Raw genomic sequence first — 15,032 nt, forward strand, 5'->3', positions numbered from 1 at the left:
AAGAACCAGACTCCCTGGAGGAAGGAGAAATCCCTCCAGGAATGGAACCATACCGAGCCATGATGCATTTCTTCTTCAGAGACGAGTTACCAGACCTCGTGTCTGAGCCTAAAGGAGCTGGCCATCCCAGGCACAAGCACCACAGCGGAGCCAAAGACGAACCCTCTGCTGGTTGGTCACGCCATTTCCCATTGCTGCAAGCCGTACAACAACTGATCTACTTGGAATGGAACATTCCGGAGGCCAGTTTCAAAGGAGGACGGGCCCTAGAAGCCCTATATCCACTGGAACCCTCAGCCAAAGAACTCCTGGTGTTCCCCAAAGTGGACGCCTTGGTCTGTGCTGTCACAAAGCACACTACCATTCCAGTCGAGGGAGGAGCAGCAATCAAGGATGCCCAGGACAGACGTCAGTAATCCATCCTCAAACAGTCATTTGATGTAGCAGCTATGTCACTACAGATTGCTGCCTGCTGTGCCGTGGTGACACGTGCCTGCTTATCAGTTGCCGGGAACGCTGCCACGCCCGTCAAAACATTAGAACCAGCGATATCCTTCCTCACGGATGCGACATTTGACCTAGTGCGCACCTCAGCCAGGGGCATCTCATCCATAGTGGCAGCCAGAAGGCAACTCTGGCTCCGAAGCTGGTCAGCCGACGCGACCTCCAAGACGAAACTCACAAGAATGCCTTTTAAAGGAGCCCTCCTGTTTGGAAGCAAACTGGAGAAGTTAGCCGACAAATGGGGCGAATCCCCAGTACCTCGGCTACTGGAGGACAAGAACAAAAGACGCCATCGTCCCTCTCCCCGAACATCCAAGGGCAGAGGATCACAACGCTTTAGACTGTACAAGAATACATATTAAGCACCTCGCCCCGCAGGCAGGGGCTAGTCCTTTCGGAACAAACGCAACAAGAGAGGAGCCGGCTCAGGTCCAGGCCCCAGCCGCACCCCACAATGAGAATCAACAAACCCATCCACAGGAAGAAGCCATAGGGAGCAGGCTTGCCCTATTCTACCAAAGATGGGTCGAGATAACGTCGGACAAGTGGGTCCTAACCATCATTAGAGAGGGAAAACTATCTGGACTTCCACAGCATCCCTCCAGACAAATTTGTGAAATACCCTTGCCACTCCCCCTCCAAGACACTGGCAGTGGAAACCACACTGACAAACTTGCTCTCCCTAGAGGCTATAATGCACCAACAAAATACTGGGCACTATTCCATCTATTTTATCGTCCCCAAGAAAGAGGGAATGTTCTGGCCCATCCTGGACCTCAAGTCTGTCAGCCGCTACCTGAGGGTACCACACTTCCGCATGGAAACCCTACGTTCGGTCATGAGGGCAGTGGAGCCGGGAGAATTTCTGACCTCCCTGGACCTGTCAGAAGCCTATCTGCACATCCTGGTCCAAATTGACCACCAGCGCTTTCTACATTTCGTGATCATGGGCCACCACTACCAGATCCGGGCGCTACCCTTCGGACTAGCTACTGCCCCTCGGATGTTCACCAAAATCATGGTGGTAGTGGTAGTGGCAGCGACACTGAGGAAAGAAGGAATCCTTGTACACCTGTACCTGGATGATTGGCTGATCATGGCAAAATCTCTAGAAAAAAGTCATCAGGCGACCACCAGAGTCAAGAATCTACTGCAGAATCTCGGGTGGGTCGTCAACACAACCAAGAGCTGCCTGCAGCCCCCCCAATCACTAGAATTCCTGGGAGTCCGGTTCGACACCCAACAAGACAAGGTCGTCCTTCCCCTTACAAGGAGAAGGAAATTGAACCAGTTGAGAAAACTGTTGAACGGCATTCGCCCCACGGTATGGGACTACCTCCAAGTCCTCGGCCTCATGACATCGACCCTAGAAGTCGTCCCATTGGCAAGGGCCCACATGCGACCACTAACAAAGTTCCCTACTGTCAAGATGGAACCCGATGTCCCAGGACTACACCGTTCGCCTCCAGTTACCGGTGGATGTACGGATCCAGCTCCTATGGTGGCTACAAGAAGACCTTCTGAGCAAGGGTGTAAGGCTATCCCCACCACCCTGGGTCTTGCTCACCACAGATGTGAGCCTACAAGGGTGGGGAGCCCACTTCCAGGAACAGACTACCCAGGAGCCTTGGGACAAGGAAGAGTCGAGATGGAATATCAACCGACTGGAAGCCCGAGCAGTCAGACTAGCCTGCCTGCGATTCAGTCACAGACTCCAGGGAGAATCGGTCAGAGTCATATCGGACAATGCCACAACAGTGGCCTACATCAACTGCCAGGGAGGAGCCAGAAGCCAACAGGTGTCCCTGGAAATAGACCCCCTAATGGCGTGGGTGGAAGGAAACCTGCAAGGAATCTCAGCGGGAAGGAAACCTGCAAGGAATCTCAGTGGAAAAAGACAACGTCACTGCGGATTACCTCAGCAGAGAAAGTCTAGACCAGGGGAATGGATGCTGTCAACCACAGCATTCCAGTTGATAAACCGCTGGGGAACCCCAGCCATGGATCTACTGGCAACCCAGTCCAACGCCCAAATTCCCAACTTCTTCAGCCGCAGACGAGACCCACAATCCCAGTGGATCGATGCCCTCGTCCAGACCTGGCCACAGGAAGACCTGCTATACGCCTTTCCTCCATGGCCACTACTGGGCGAGATCATCCGCAAGATAGAACACCACAGGGGGCTAGTACTTCTAGTGGCCCCGGATTGGCCAAGAAGGCTATGGTATGCAGACATGCAAAGGCTTCTGGAGGGGAGCCCCCTGTCTCTACCTCCACACAGGGATCTGCTCCAGCAAGGACCAATCCTCCACGAAGACCCAACTCGATTCTCTCTTACGGTCTGGCCATTGAGAGGATGCACCTGAAGAAGAACGGATACTCGAGGGCAGTGATTGACACCTTGCTCCGAGCACGCAAGTTTTCCACGTCTCTAACCTACATACGAATATGGAGAATATTTGAAGCCTGGTATGAAGACCGCGACATACTTCCACGGACAGTCAAAATCCCCATGATCCTGGAATTTCTGCAGGACAGCTTACAGAAGGGGTTGTTCCATCAAGGTTCAGGTGGCCATGTTGGCTTGCTTCAGAGCCAAAGTGGATGGCATCAGCCTATCTTCACACCCAGACATCTCCTGCTTCCTGAGAGGTGTCAAACAAATCCGACCACCACTAAAGTGGCTGGTGCCTCTATGGAAACTCAATCTAGTACTAGACTTCCTAGAGGGAGCTTCCTGCAGACCTACCCGCGTACTGTCTCTACAGCTTCTAACCTTGAAGACAGCATTCCTAGTGGCAATATGTTCAGCCTGTCGCATCTCCAAACTTCAAGCACTATCCTGTCGGGCAGCATTTCTTAGATTCACATCGGGATCCATACAGCTACGCATTGTCCCTTCCTTCCTTCCAAAAGTGGTCTTTCATCTCGCTGCCATCTCCAGACGAGCATAAGGACTCAGAAGACTCTCGCCTTCTTCGCCATCTTATCGTCAACAGGCTACTAGTCTTGATACCTGGAAAGGACGGAATCCGTACGAAAGACGGACCACCTATTCATCTTTCACAGCGGAAAGAAACAAGGGGCACACTTCTGCAGAGACATTCTGTCCTTTGGATGTCAGTGGACCGCAGTTTGTTTCTGGAGAGTTCTTGAGCCCCAGTTGGCTTTTTGGTTGTCTTATAACACTGCAAGAAGAGAGCCCCGCTTCTCCTGCGGTGAAACCTAAGGGTCCCTCCCACAGTAGAGACTTTCCTGAGGTGATTTTCAATATCCCTCGGAGGTGAGCCTTGGTCCGGTAGCTGGCTCCCGGCGTGGACTTAGCCCCCAGGGTGGCTGAAAGGCAGCGGATGCAGATTCGAGCATGTCTGTGTGCATATTTGGAGGTTTCTGAACCTCTCAGGAAAGCGGGGTGGCTATTTATACTCCATAGTGGGAGTAAACAAGGCGAATCAGTGTCGTGGGCTACAAGAGCCCGCTAGATTACAGAGGTAGTCACGGCCATGTATGTGGATGCTGAGCAGCCATTGCCTAGGGTTACGGTTCATTCCACTAGGGCTCAGGCATGGTCATGGACGGAGATTCGATTGTTGTCTCCTGTCGAGATTTGCCGAGCTCGACATGGTCCTCTCTACATACTTTTTCCAAGCATTATCGCTTGGATGTGCAGGCCCGGGAGGACACAGCCTTCGCATGTTCAGTTTTGACTGGAACGCGGGCAGCCTCCTGTCCTTTTCGGAAGTAGCTTTGATACATCCCACAGGTTCTGGATCCACATGTCTGAGCACTAAGAAAGGAGAAATTACTACTTACCTGATAATTTCCTTTCTTTTGTTCATAAAGGTGGATCCACCTTCCCACCCTTGGCTGCCGAATGGTTGTGCTATGGTGGTCCTGCGTGGCTGCATATTCCAAGGAATTCTGGTAAGTATCAATCCAGTCCCTAGACTAGTGTTGTTGCACTCCTACTCTGAGCTTAGTAGTTTCCTGTTGGCCAAGTACTGGAGTGGTTGTTCAATAATCAAGTTTTTGTTAGTTTGTCTACAGTTGGCTTTTGCAAAGAGTACTGGCAGGCTGATGTCAGTGCAGGAGTATATATACTGTGATGTCAGCTTTGCTCCTCTCCATCTGCTGGATCCACCCATCTGTACTAAAGAAAAGAAAATTATCAGTAAGTAGTAATTTCTCTTTATCTTGTATAGACATTATTGCCTCGTCTGAGTAAATGATTACACTTCTAATTAGCGCACCAATTGTCCTAGCAATTCTGACAACTGGTAGCATGGTGATACCAGACTTAAAGCTGGCAACTCCCATTTTCATAGTCTACCTTTTTTTGATATTTTATTTGCAGTGATGGATGAATTTTTGCCACTTAAAATTTTGATACCATATGTATTGAAAACATAGATTTTTTTTTAAAGAAGCATTGTCTTCTAGAAACATAACAAAAAGGTTTTTACAATGTTTCCTTTCACCCAAATATTTTCTGTATTTCTTTCCTATTCTTTTTCATTTTTATTTTATTTTATTTTTTTCATTTTCTGTTCTGTCCTACTATAAGGTTTGTAGCTGCAATGCTTCTTTCTCTAGTTCTGGCTGGTACATCTGCAATGTCCCTATACCTCTCCTCATCTCCTTAGCTATTTAGTTAAAAATACTCATGTTCCAGAAAGCAAAAGCAGAATTATAACTCCAAACTGGAAAAATCTTAGATGGGTTTGTTGTTGGTGGAGGCTAAAATGGGAACAGACTTTAAGAAAGCATGTGTAAGCACAACCTAGAGGCACGTTTAAGGGTTAAAATTCTCTGCTCAAAATGATTGTGAGCATTGGGTCTGCTGGAACAAATGATAAAGTGCATAATATGAAACCTTAGAAGTTTTAGCAGAAACGCAGGCAACCACACAGCCAGATCTGTCTGGCAGCTACCTAGGAGGACAGATATCAGGCAGTGACCATGCTAGTGTTAATGGCTCATAATAGGTTATTGTAGGGCTTTGTGGTTGGACATGAGAAGGGAAAGGTGCTAGGTGTGAACTAGGTGGAGTATTTCATATGGTCATCTGCTAAGATGGTGGAATACAAATTAAAAAGTTGAAAAAAATAAAGGCCTGGATAGGGGGATATTTTACAAACAGTCATATGCTGACTGGCACTGAGATATATCCTTTACAGTGTGAATGGGAATGACTGAACAGATTGGGTTTAGTGGTCTTTTTCTGCCATCTATTTGTTTTACTATATATATATATAATATACTATACTATACTATATATATATATATATATATATAAAGCCTATCAAATATTTTTACTATTTTCGGGAAGAATGGTAATGAAAAATTTGACAGGATTACTTAACTAAATAAGAAAAGATTACAGCCTCACATATGATTAGCAGGTTTGAATCTTGGACACTTTGGGCTTTAAGAAATATCTTAAGGTTGTTTGTAATGAATGTCAAGCCTGTGTTTTAAACTGTATGCAACATTCACTAAATGTATTCTCTGACCTTTCCTTGGTAGCATTTGTTTTGTTTCACTTTGATGCAGTTGGATGGTGTTGAAAACAAAATACATTTATCCCGGGTTTTCTTTATTTCCAATTTACTAGTACTTATATGTGTAGAGGTGGGCTAAAGCTGTACCTGATGGCGCAATTCAAAAAGATCGTAAGAGCACAGTGTCTTCTTTCAGGCCACCACTTCTTGTGAACCCAACAGAAAGAAAACTAAGACAGGATCCAGACAGTGTGAGCCAGCATCTGTGCTTCAACTAAATCCTTGTGTGGCAGGATCCAACAAGAAAGTGCTGTACAATGAGCAAGGTAAAGCCTGTATATGCATAGTAAAACATTTGTTAGCACAAGATACAGATTAATGTGAAGCTGTCAAAAATTTTGCATATGTAGTGATTCTCCCAGATCTCTACCAGAGCCAGATTTCTATCTGAGGGAATATACCACTGTTATGGGGATAGAATAGAGAAGTAGTTAGTGTGTAGCTCTCCCCCATGGAGCTTAGAATGGTGTGATTCAGTATATAAACCTTTACCACCCTTCTAAGTTGTGGAATTTTAAGTTTACTGTTTCTGGTACAGCATGTCCATGACTGTTGCCTAGTTTTTGTTTGTTTTTAAGGAGGAAGCCTCTGGTTTCTCTAAATTGAAATATGGGTTCAGAAAGGAGATTGAGCTTTCACTTTTTGAAGGACATTGTCTGGAACAATGCAGACTATATCTGGAATCCTGTTCATGTTTTATGTTTCCTGAGATGATAGGGTTTGTTTTTTTACCCTCACCAAGAGGCTCAGTATGTGTAAACCAAATGAGTGGTGTTCCTCAGCCAGAGAACATAGATGAACTATAAGGAGTTCTGAAGAGGAGTAGGTTTTCATCCATTCGTGGATGAAGGAGAGGAGTGAGGAGGGACCTAGTTGTAGATTCACTATCATCTCAAGGAAATTCAAGGAAAAGAGATATATAAAGGTGCACATCACGTACCGTATGTAAAGAGAACGAAGAACTACAAGAGAGGTAGGAGTAATTGGGACCTTTTTGTATGCATTTTGACAAAATTGGACAATAAGAGCTATTCCCTATCAACTGGGAGGGAGCTTACAAACTTCCTTGATTGATTGGATGGAAGACATTTGGTGTATTTACTGCCATGTGACCAGTGGCGTAGCCAGAATTGATTTTATGGGTGGGCTGTAGGCATGCAGGTCTACTAGTTGTTTTTTTACTGATAAATAATGCCAAATTATGCAGCATAGCATTCACATCTACGCCTAAGTATGAGGTTTACTTAATGATACAAACATAATTCACGGTGATTTGTGGTACTTTAGCCTTCTTATTATTACGATTTTATACACGGCTCCTACCTGTCCATAAATTTTGAGAGAGCGGTTGTGTTGCTTATATTTAAATTGCTAACATCTCAAAATATAGATATTTATTTTTACCTTTGTTGTCTGATCTTTGTATTTTTCTAATCAGTTGGTCCTGGTCTCTTTTTCCCATTTTTTCCCTTATAGCTCATTTCCTAATTCCTTTTCAGTGTCTTTCTTCTATTACTGTCTTCTTCCCTTACACACACACACACACACACACACACACACACACACACACACACACACACACACACTCTTTCTCTCACAGACTCCCTCTCACACACTCAAGCTCTCACTCTCATATGCTCCCCCCCCCCCCCCCAAGCTCACATTCTCTGCAGACACACATACAAGTTCTCACTTTCTCACCCCTCCCCAGGCTTATATTCTTATGCACACACAGACACACATCCAGGCACCCATTCTCACCCACACCCATAAACCCAGACTCCCATTCTCACCCACACATACACACATTCAAGCTCCCATTCACCCACATATTCAAGCTTCCATTCTCACCCACACATACACACATTCAAGCTCCCATTCTCACCCACACACAAACCCAGGCTCCCATTCTCAACCACACATACACACATTCGAGCTCCCATTCACCCACATATTCAAGCTTCCATTCTCACCCACACACAAACCCAGGCTCCAGTTTTCACCCACACACACTCCCATTCTCATCCACACATACACATTCAAGCACGTGCACAGCTTCCGCTTCCTCCCCCCAAAGCAGGAAGATCAGCTGCCTCTCCTGCTGCCACCTCCTGCTATCTTCGGGCGTCGGGCGGTATGGCCCGCCGAACTTCCTGTCGGGGGGGGGGGAGCGGAAGCGCAGCGCACAACGTCCGCTTCCTCCCTCCCCCCCAAGCAGGAAGATCGGCGGGCCATACGGCCCGATGCCCGAAGATAGCAGGAGGCCGGTGGCAGCAGGAAGAGGCCAGCCGATCTTCCTGTTTTGGGGGAGAAAGCGGAAGCTGTGCGTGGCGCTTCCGCTCCCCCACCCCCAAACAGGAAGTTCGGCGGGCCGTTTGGCACAAAGATAGCAGGAGAACGGGTGGCAGCAGGAGAGGCAGCTGATCTTCCTGCATTGGGGGGGGGAGGAAGCGGAAGTTGCGCGCGGCGCTTCCGCTCCCCCCCCCCCCCAACAGGAAGACCGGTTGGCCATACGGCCGCAGCAGCGCTTCCCCACGTGTGCCGTGATGGCGCGCGAGGCGTGGGTTCTCTTGTTCGCTGTCGCGGGGATGGGATCCCGCGACAGCCTTGCAGTTCCGGTGCCAGTTGGGTGGGCCTGGGTCTAAGTTGGGTGGGCATCTGCCCACCCAGGCCCACCCGTGGCTACGCCACTGCATGTGACATGATCTATTAATATCTATTGGATTGAATGAGAGAAGGTCACACACCTACTACAGACTAATTTGTACTATCAAAATGTTGTAAGAACTAAAGCTAAACAGAATTTTCATCAGTTTCACAGTAAAAATTATGTTGAAAACCATTCTAGGTTTCCAGTGTGATTATTGATACTGTGATCATTAGTGCTGTTTACAAATTAGCTATAACTTGGGATTTGAGTATAAGAAATGCACAGGGCCTAGAAGAGAATTCTTCCCCCTATTCAGGGAATCAGACACTAAGATAATATAACAGCTTGGGAAGATAGATCTTAAGAGATTTATGTTTGAAGTGTGAGGTTCTTGGAGCCTTTATCCAGAACTATCAGCCCAGGGATTTCATAATCACAAATGTTCCTTGACTACAGCTACATTATATGCTTGCAAAGGTTCTAAAGTTGTAGAAAGTAGATTTGCATTTGTATGAGATATATACAAATGCAAATCTATATATATATTTATTTATTTTTTTAAATCTGAGGACAAGCAGGATGACAGCACTTACAGATGGGTAAGTGCTGTCATGCTGGAGCCCAGCATGGAATTTTTACTTCAGAGTTCCTAGAAACTTTGAGAATGCCCTTCTGGCCATATGCAGCATATGATAATGCCACAAGTCTATGCGGGAACACCTTCAGTCTTATTTTTTCTGCATAGCTCACAGGTTGTGATAAATTAGAGGACCTTTCAAGGCTGGAAGATTGGGCGTCCATATGGCAGATGAAATTTAATGTGGAGAAGTGCAAGGTGATGCATATAGGAAAAAATAACCCATGTTGTAGCTACATGATGTTAGGGTTTTTTTGTTTGTTTGTTTTTTGGTTTTTTTTAGGAGTTACCGCCCAGGAAAAAGATCTGAGCAACATAGTTGATATTACATTGAAATCGGCAGCTCAGAATGTTAGGAGTTATTTGGAAGGGAATGTTAAATAAAATGGTGGATGTCATAATGCCTGTGTATCGCTCAATGGTTAGACCATACCTTGAATACTATATGCAATTCTGGTCCTAGCATCTCAAAAAAGATAGTTACACTAGAGAAAGTATGGAGAAGGGTGACCAAAATGATAAAGGGCATGGAATGGCTCCTCCTATGAGGAAAGGCTAAAGAGGTTAGGGCTGTTCAGCTTGGAGAAGACGGCTGAGAAGGCATATGATAGAGATCTACAAAATAATGAAAGGACTTGAATGGGTAAATGTGAAACGGTTATTTTCTTAGCATACGGCAGGTGGATCCAGAACCAAGTGGGTTATGCACCTCTACGAGCAGATGGAGACGGAGCAAAGCTGACATTATGGTATATATATACCCCTGCACTGACACCCTGCCAGTATTCTCCATCTCCAGCAGATGGTGGACATGCATCTACCTACTAGGATTGCTTAAAGAAATTTTGAAATGAGAAAAGGAGATTTATTCGCCCTGCTCTCCTGTGATCATACCTTATGGTCCCTCCCTCAGTGGAGAATTTCTGAGGTGATATCTTTGATCCCTCCCTCAGATAAGTGCCTTGGTCCGGTAGCTGGTTTTTCAGCTGGCTTGGACTTAGCTGTGTTAAAAACAAAAACAAAAAAAAACCAGCCCCACTGGATGGCAAATGGGTGCATGAAGCCAAGTGCAGCCAGGATGGGCTGAGCTCAAGTAAAGAATGCTTTAAAAAAAAACAAAACGTTAATAGGGATTCCTCTCTCCTCCAGTCTCCGTGCTCGGTGCACCAATCCGACAGTCATTCCCGCCTCCGGAAGAGCTTAAGAGATGAGTAGCTTGGCTGGTTGAGCAGCCTTTTTCAGCCTTTTTGGCTAGACCACGCTCTCAGGTTTTTCTCTTTTGCTGTGCGGTAGGCCGTGCTGGTGATTTTGCACATTTTTTCTGGGGCTTAAGACTGCTCTCTTCATTTTAGTTAGTTTGTGCTTGTGTACCCGGCTGTGTGCCTAGTTGGGCGTATAGGGGCTCCTACCTAGTCACGCAGTTTTGCACGCTATCTGAAGCATCCTGCCGGGAGCTCAGTTTTCTGTGCTTATCAAGGCACAGGTCTTGAGCGTCTAATTTTTGGATGCCTAAATTTTGGGCGCTTTTTTTTTTTTTTTTTTTTTTTTTTGCAGCATGGAAACAGCTGGGCACACTGTTATTAGATGTCTGTCAGGGCATACAGAGATAGCCTGATGACGCTGGATCAAAGAAGGATAAGTACCTTACTTTTTGTTCTGGTCATATTGGGGCATCTCAGCCTGGTGTTCCCTCTAACTTGTGCAAGTGCTGTTTGGAAGCTCAGGGAGAATTGCCTTAGTCTGATTTTATTAAACCCCTCTTGCAACTCTTTTCCCATTCCCAGCAGCTGGAGAAAATGGCCAATAAGTAGGATGAGTCCCAAGTTCCTTGGTTACCAAAGGATACGAAATGGGCACTGCGCTCCTTCAGCACAAGAAATTGAGCTAATGGTTCAAACGTTTTCAACCCTAAGGAGGAATGGCCTTTCAAAGGAATCAGTCTTTGAGTAGGTCTCTGTCCTTTTGTCCCAGGAAGCTCAGACGGGGTGCAAGCTCGGAAGGTGTGCTGACCCACTCCCTGGAACAGGAGATAGGGGGTTGCCTCTTTTTCTTTAATCGGTGGGTCAAGTTCATGTCAGACCAGTGGGTTCTGGAGGTGATAGGAGATGGCTATGCGCTGGAGTTTCACAGTGTTCCTCGAAGATTTCATGATGTCTCCCTGCAACTCTCTGCAGAAGAAACTGGCAGTGGAATGTACGTTGTCAAGACTCCTCAGCCTGTGGACTGTGGTTCCAGTGTCCACGTCACAAGAAAACATGGGCCGATATTCCATTGATATCATTGTGCCCAAGAAGTCCATCTTTTTGTGCCATCCTAGATCTCAAAGGGGTCAACCATCTTTTAATGGTGACTCATTTTCGTATGGAAACCTTGCGCTCAGTGATAGTGGCAGTTCAGTCAGGGAAGTTCTGACGTCTCTGGACTTGTCAGGGGTGTACCATCTGGCTAGAATATCAATTTCTGTGTTTTGCGATTTTAGAGCGGCATTATCAGTTTCAAGTGCTTCTTTTTGTTTTGGCCATCGCCAACTTTTTCCAAGGTTAACGTGGTAGTGGCAGCGGCAGAGTTGAGAAAGGATGGGATTCTAGTACACTCGTACTTAGACAATTTTCTAATTCAGGCCAAGAGTCTGGAATAGAGTCTTCGGGTCTCGCACAAGGTGATCTCGCTGTTACAGCAGCTAGACTGGGTGGTCAACCTGGCCATCCCAGCCACTGGTTCGACACAAAGCAGGGAAGGGTATGCCTGCCAGAGGGTCATATTCAGAAGCTGATGGCGCAGGTGCATCTATTGACAAACACAGTATGCCCGACAGTGTGGTCTTATCTACAGGTATTCAGATTGATGGCGACAACCCTGGAGGTGGTACTGTTGGCGAGGGCACACATGTGCCTTCTTCAGCGCACTCTGATGTCTCATTGGAGCCCACGTTTTCAGGATTATTTGTGTTGGCTTCACCTCCCGATGGTGGTCTGCATGCATCAGCAGTGGTGGTTGCAAGCAGATCAACTAAGAAAGGGAGTTTCCCTAAGATCACAGGACTGGCTAATACTCACAACAAATGCAAGCCTCCGGGGTGGGGAGCTAACTCTCAGGAGATGACTGCACAAAGGCGTTGAAGTACAGAAGAGTCTCTCTGGAGCATCAATCGGCTGGAAGCCCGTGCCATCTGGTTGGCATGCTTGCGATTCGGCGTCCAATTGCAAGGTCAAGCGGTCTGGATAATGTCTGACAATGCGATGACAGTGACTTACATCAGTCGGCAGGGAGGAACCAAGAGCCAACAAGTGTTGCAAGAAATAGCCCAACTTATGAAATGGGCAGAAGTGCATCCTCAGGAGATCTCAGATGAGGCCATTGCAGAAAGACTAAATGAATTCTTTGCTTCCGTGTTTATTAATGAGGATTTTGGAGAGATACTGGTTCCAGAGACTGTTGTCAAGGGTGGTGATTCGGATGAATTGAACCAAATCACTGTAAAACTGAAAGATGTAGTAGGCCAGCTTGACAAACTAAAGAGCAGCAAATCACCTGGACTGGATGGTATACATCCCAGGATTCTGAAAGAATTTAAAAAAAAAAAAAAAAGAGATTTCAGACTTATTAGTAAAAATGTGTAACCTAAAATTCTCCGTTGTACTTGAAGGCTGGAGGGTGGCCAATGTAACCCCAATATTTAAAAAGATCACCAAGTGTGATCTGGGAAACTATAGATCAGTGAGCCTGATTCAATTCCAAGAAAAATAGTAGAAACTATTCTGAAAAAACAAAATCACAGAACATTTAGATAGACTTGTTTTAATTTAATACAGCCAGCATGGATTTATGAATGAAGATCTTTGGCTAAAATAGCCTCTTTCACCTCACCTTTTAACCATGCCAGTAATCGTTTTGCCTTCCTCCCACCTTTCTCAGTGTGAGAATATATATGGATTGTGCTTCTAGGATGGTATTTTTAAACAATATCCACGTCTGTTGTATACTTTTTACCTTTGTAACTGCACATTTCAGTTTTTTTCATGGATCGGACCCGCCACGATTTCCTTAGGAGTGTCGAACTGGAGAACCTCCAGCATCTTATGATGCGCATCCTCCTCCGTAAAGAGCTGAAAGGGAATGGCTTCGGCCATGGCCCTGCCAAACCCCGCAAAGGACAAGTCCTCATGTGGCGACTGGTGCCGCTCCTCTGGAGGGGAGGGTTCTGAAAAGGAGTCGTGGTAGTAGTCAGAGGGATGAGTCTGTGGAATTGTCACCCCAGGGGTCATAGGCCCCTCCTCCTCCTCACTGGGACCAGCATGCTGCGGGTGAGATTTGTGAGGGGCATCAGCCCTGGGCTCCCCTGGCATGGAGGGGATCACTGGCCACAGTAAGCCAGAGGGATCCCCGGCAAAGGCTTGGGGAATCATGGGCGAGGGAACAGTGTACCAGCCGTATCTTCCTTGGAGGAGGATCTGAGAATCAGGATTGCTCCAGTGGAGGGCATCGGTGGCCGATGGGGCATTTAGGGCACTTCGGGCACCGCCTGTGTCGGTAGGGCTCCCAGAAGGACGGCCAGATGCTCCAGCAGTGGTGCTAACATCGATAGCAGAGGCTCGGGCACCAGTATGGGTGCCGGTGACACCGGCAGCTCAATGCTTTGCAGCATGTTGAGCATTGCTGACTGTACCCTGTGGTCCAACTCCTCCTGGAAGTCCAGGGTGGCCAGGATTGAGGAGGGGATGAGGCGTCACCGGCTCCTCCTCATATTTCCAAGATGGCACAGTGCCCAGCACCGGGGTCTGTGGGGAACGCCTTGAGCTACCGAGAGCACCGGAGGACGGGGCCTCTGATGGAACCGTGCATAGACAGTGACCAGTGGCAATGCTTGCGGGCTTTGGTCTTTCCCCAATCTTTCCCCGGTGCCGAGGAGGCCAATATCCCGAAGACCAGGAGAGTGGGAGATCATTGAAGATCAGTCAACCTTCCCTCAATCCTTGGAGATACTAGGTAAGGGACCGCGAGGGGAAGAGGATCAGATTGCTCCCCGCGATCTTTGGGCGTCGAAGAGACCGCAGGCGTAGAGGACTTCAGGATTCCGAAAAGTTTCTCCATTTTATCAAGGTGCGCCAACTCCCTTTGGGTATCATCTGGTCACACAGACGGCACCCTCGGATGTCATGCAAGGCCCCCAAGCAGAGGATGCAAATCTCGTACAAATCCGTGGTGGACATGGTCCGCGGGCACTGGGGGCACCAACGAAAACCTGGCATGTGGTCGATGAACAGGCACCGTGGGGTGGAGAGTCGGGAATCAACCGCAAGTTGGGAAATAAAAATGGCAGAAAAGGACCTACCGTACCGAGAAGGCACCAACCATGAAGGGGGACCCAATGAGGACCTGAGAAACAACTCGAGGAAATCGAGAAAAAAGTTGGAGCTCCACAGACTGCAAGGCAACTGCACCGCGTGAAAAAGAAGAGACTGAAAGGGGACCTAGCATGGATGCGTGGATAGTGGCAGGCTGTGCATGCTCAGTCTGCCAGTCAAAGCTTTTAGAAAGTTTGACAAAAGTTTTTTGTGCTGGGCTCCATCAGATGTCGTACCCACACGTGAGGACTACCATTCTGGCAGCTGGAATTGGATTGAGAATTTACCTGGTGAGAACTTCCATCAGAGACAGACCATCTACGCTCTCTCCGTTC

General features: G+C 47.2%; 1 protein-coding gene across 7 annotated transcripts in view; it reads left to right on the forward strand.

Annotated features, from left to right (window-relative positions):
* The window catches only part of RBBP8 (RB binding protein 8, endonuclease), a 379,857-nt gene that overhangs the window by 237,706 nt on the left and 127,119 nt on the right, over window positions 1–15,032 (forward strand). For all 7 annotated transcript variants that reach the window (XR_003854777.1, XM_029591118.1, XM_029591123.1 and 4 more), the window contains one exon: window positions 6,202–6,331. Coding sequence is in view for 6 of the 7 variants with exons in the window: in XM_029591118.1 (XP_029446978.1) it covers window positions 6,202–6,331 (130 nt within the window). In the remaining variant the exon portion in view is untranslated. The remainder of the gene's footprint in view (window positions 1–6,201; window positions 6,332–15,032) is intronic.

The sequence above is a fragment of the Rhinatrema bivittatum genome, chromosome 2 (genome assembly GCF_901001135.1).
Source record: "Rhinatrema bivittatum chromosome 2, aRhiBiv1.1, whole genome shotgun sequence".
NCBI lineage: Eukaryota > Metazoa > Chordata > Amphibia > Gymnophiona > Rhinatrematidae > Rhinatrema > Rhinatrema bivittatum.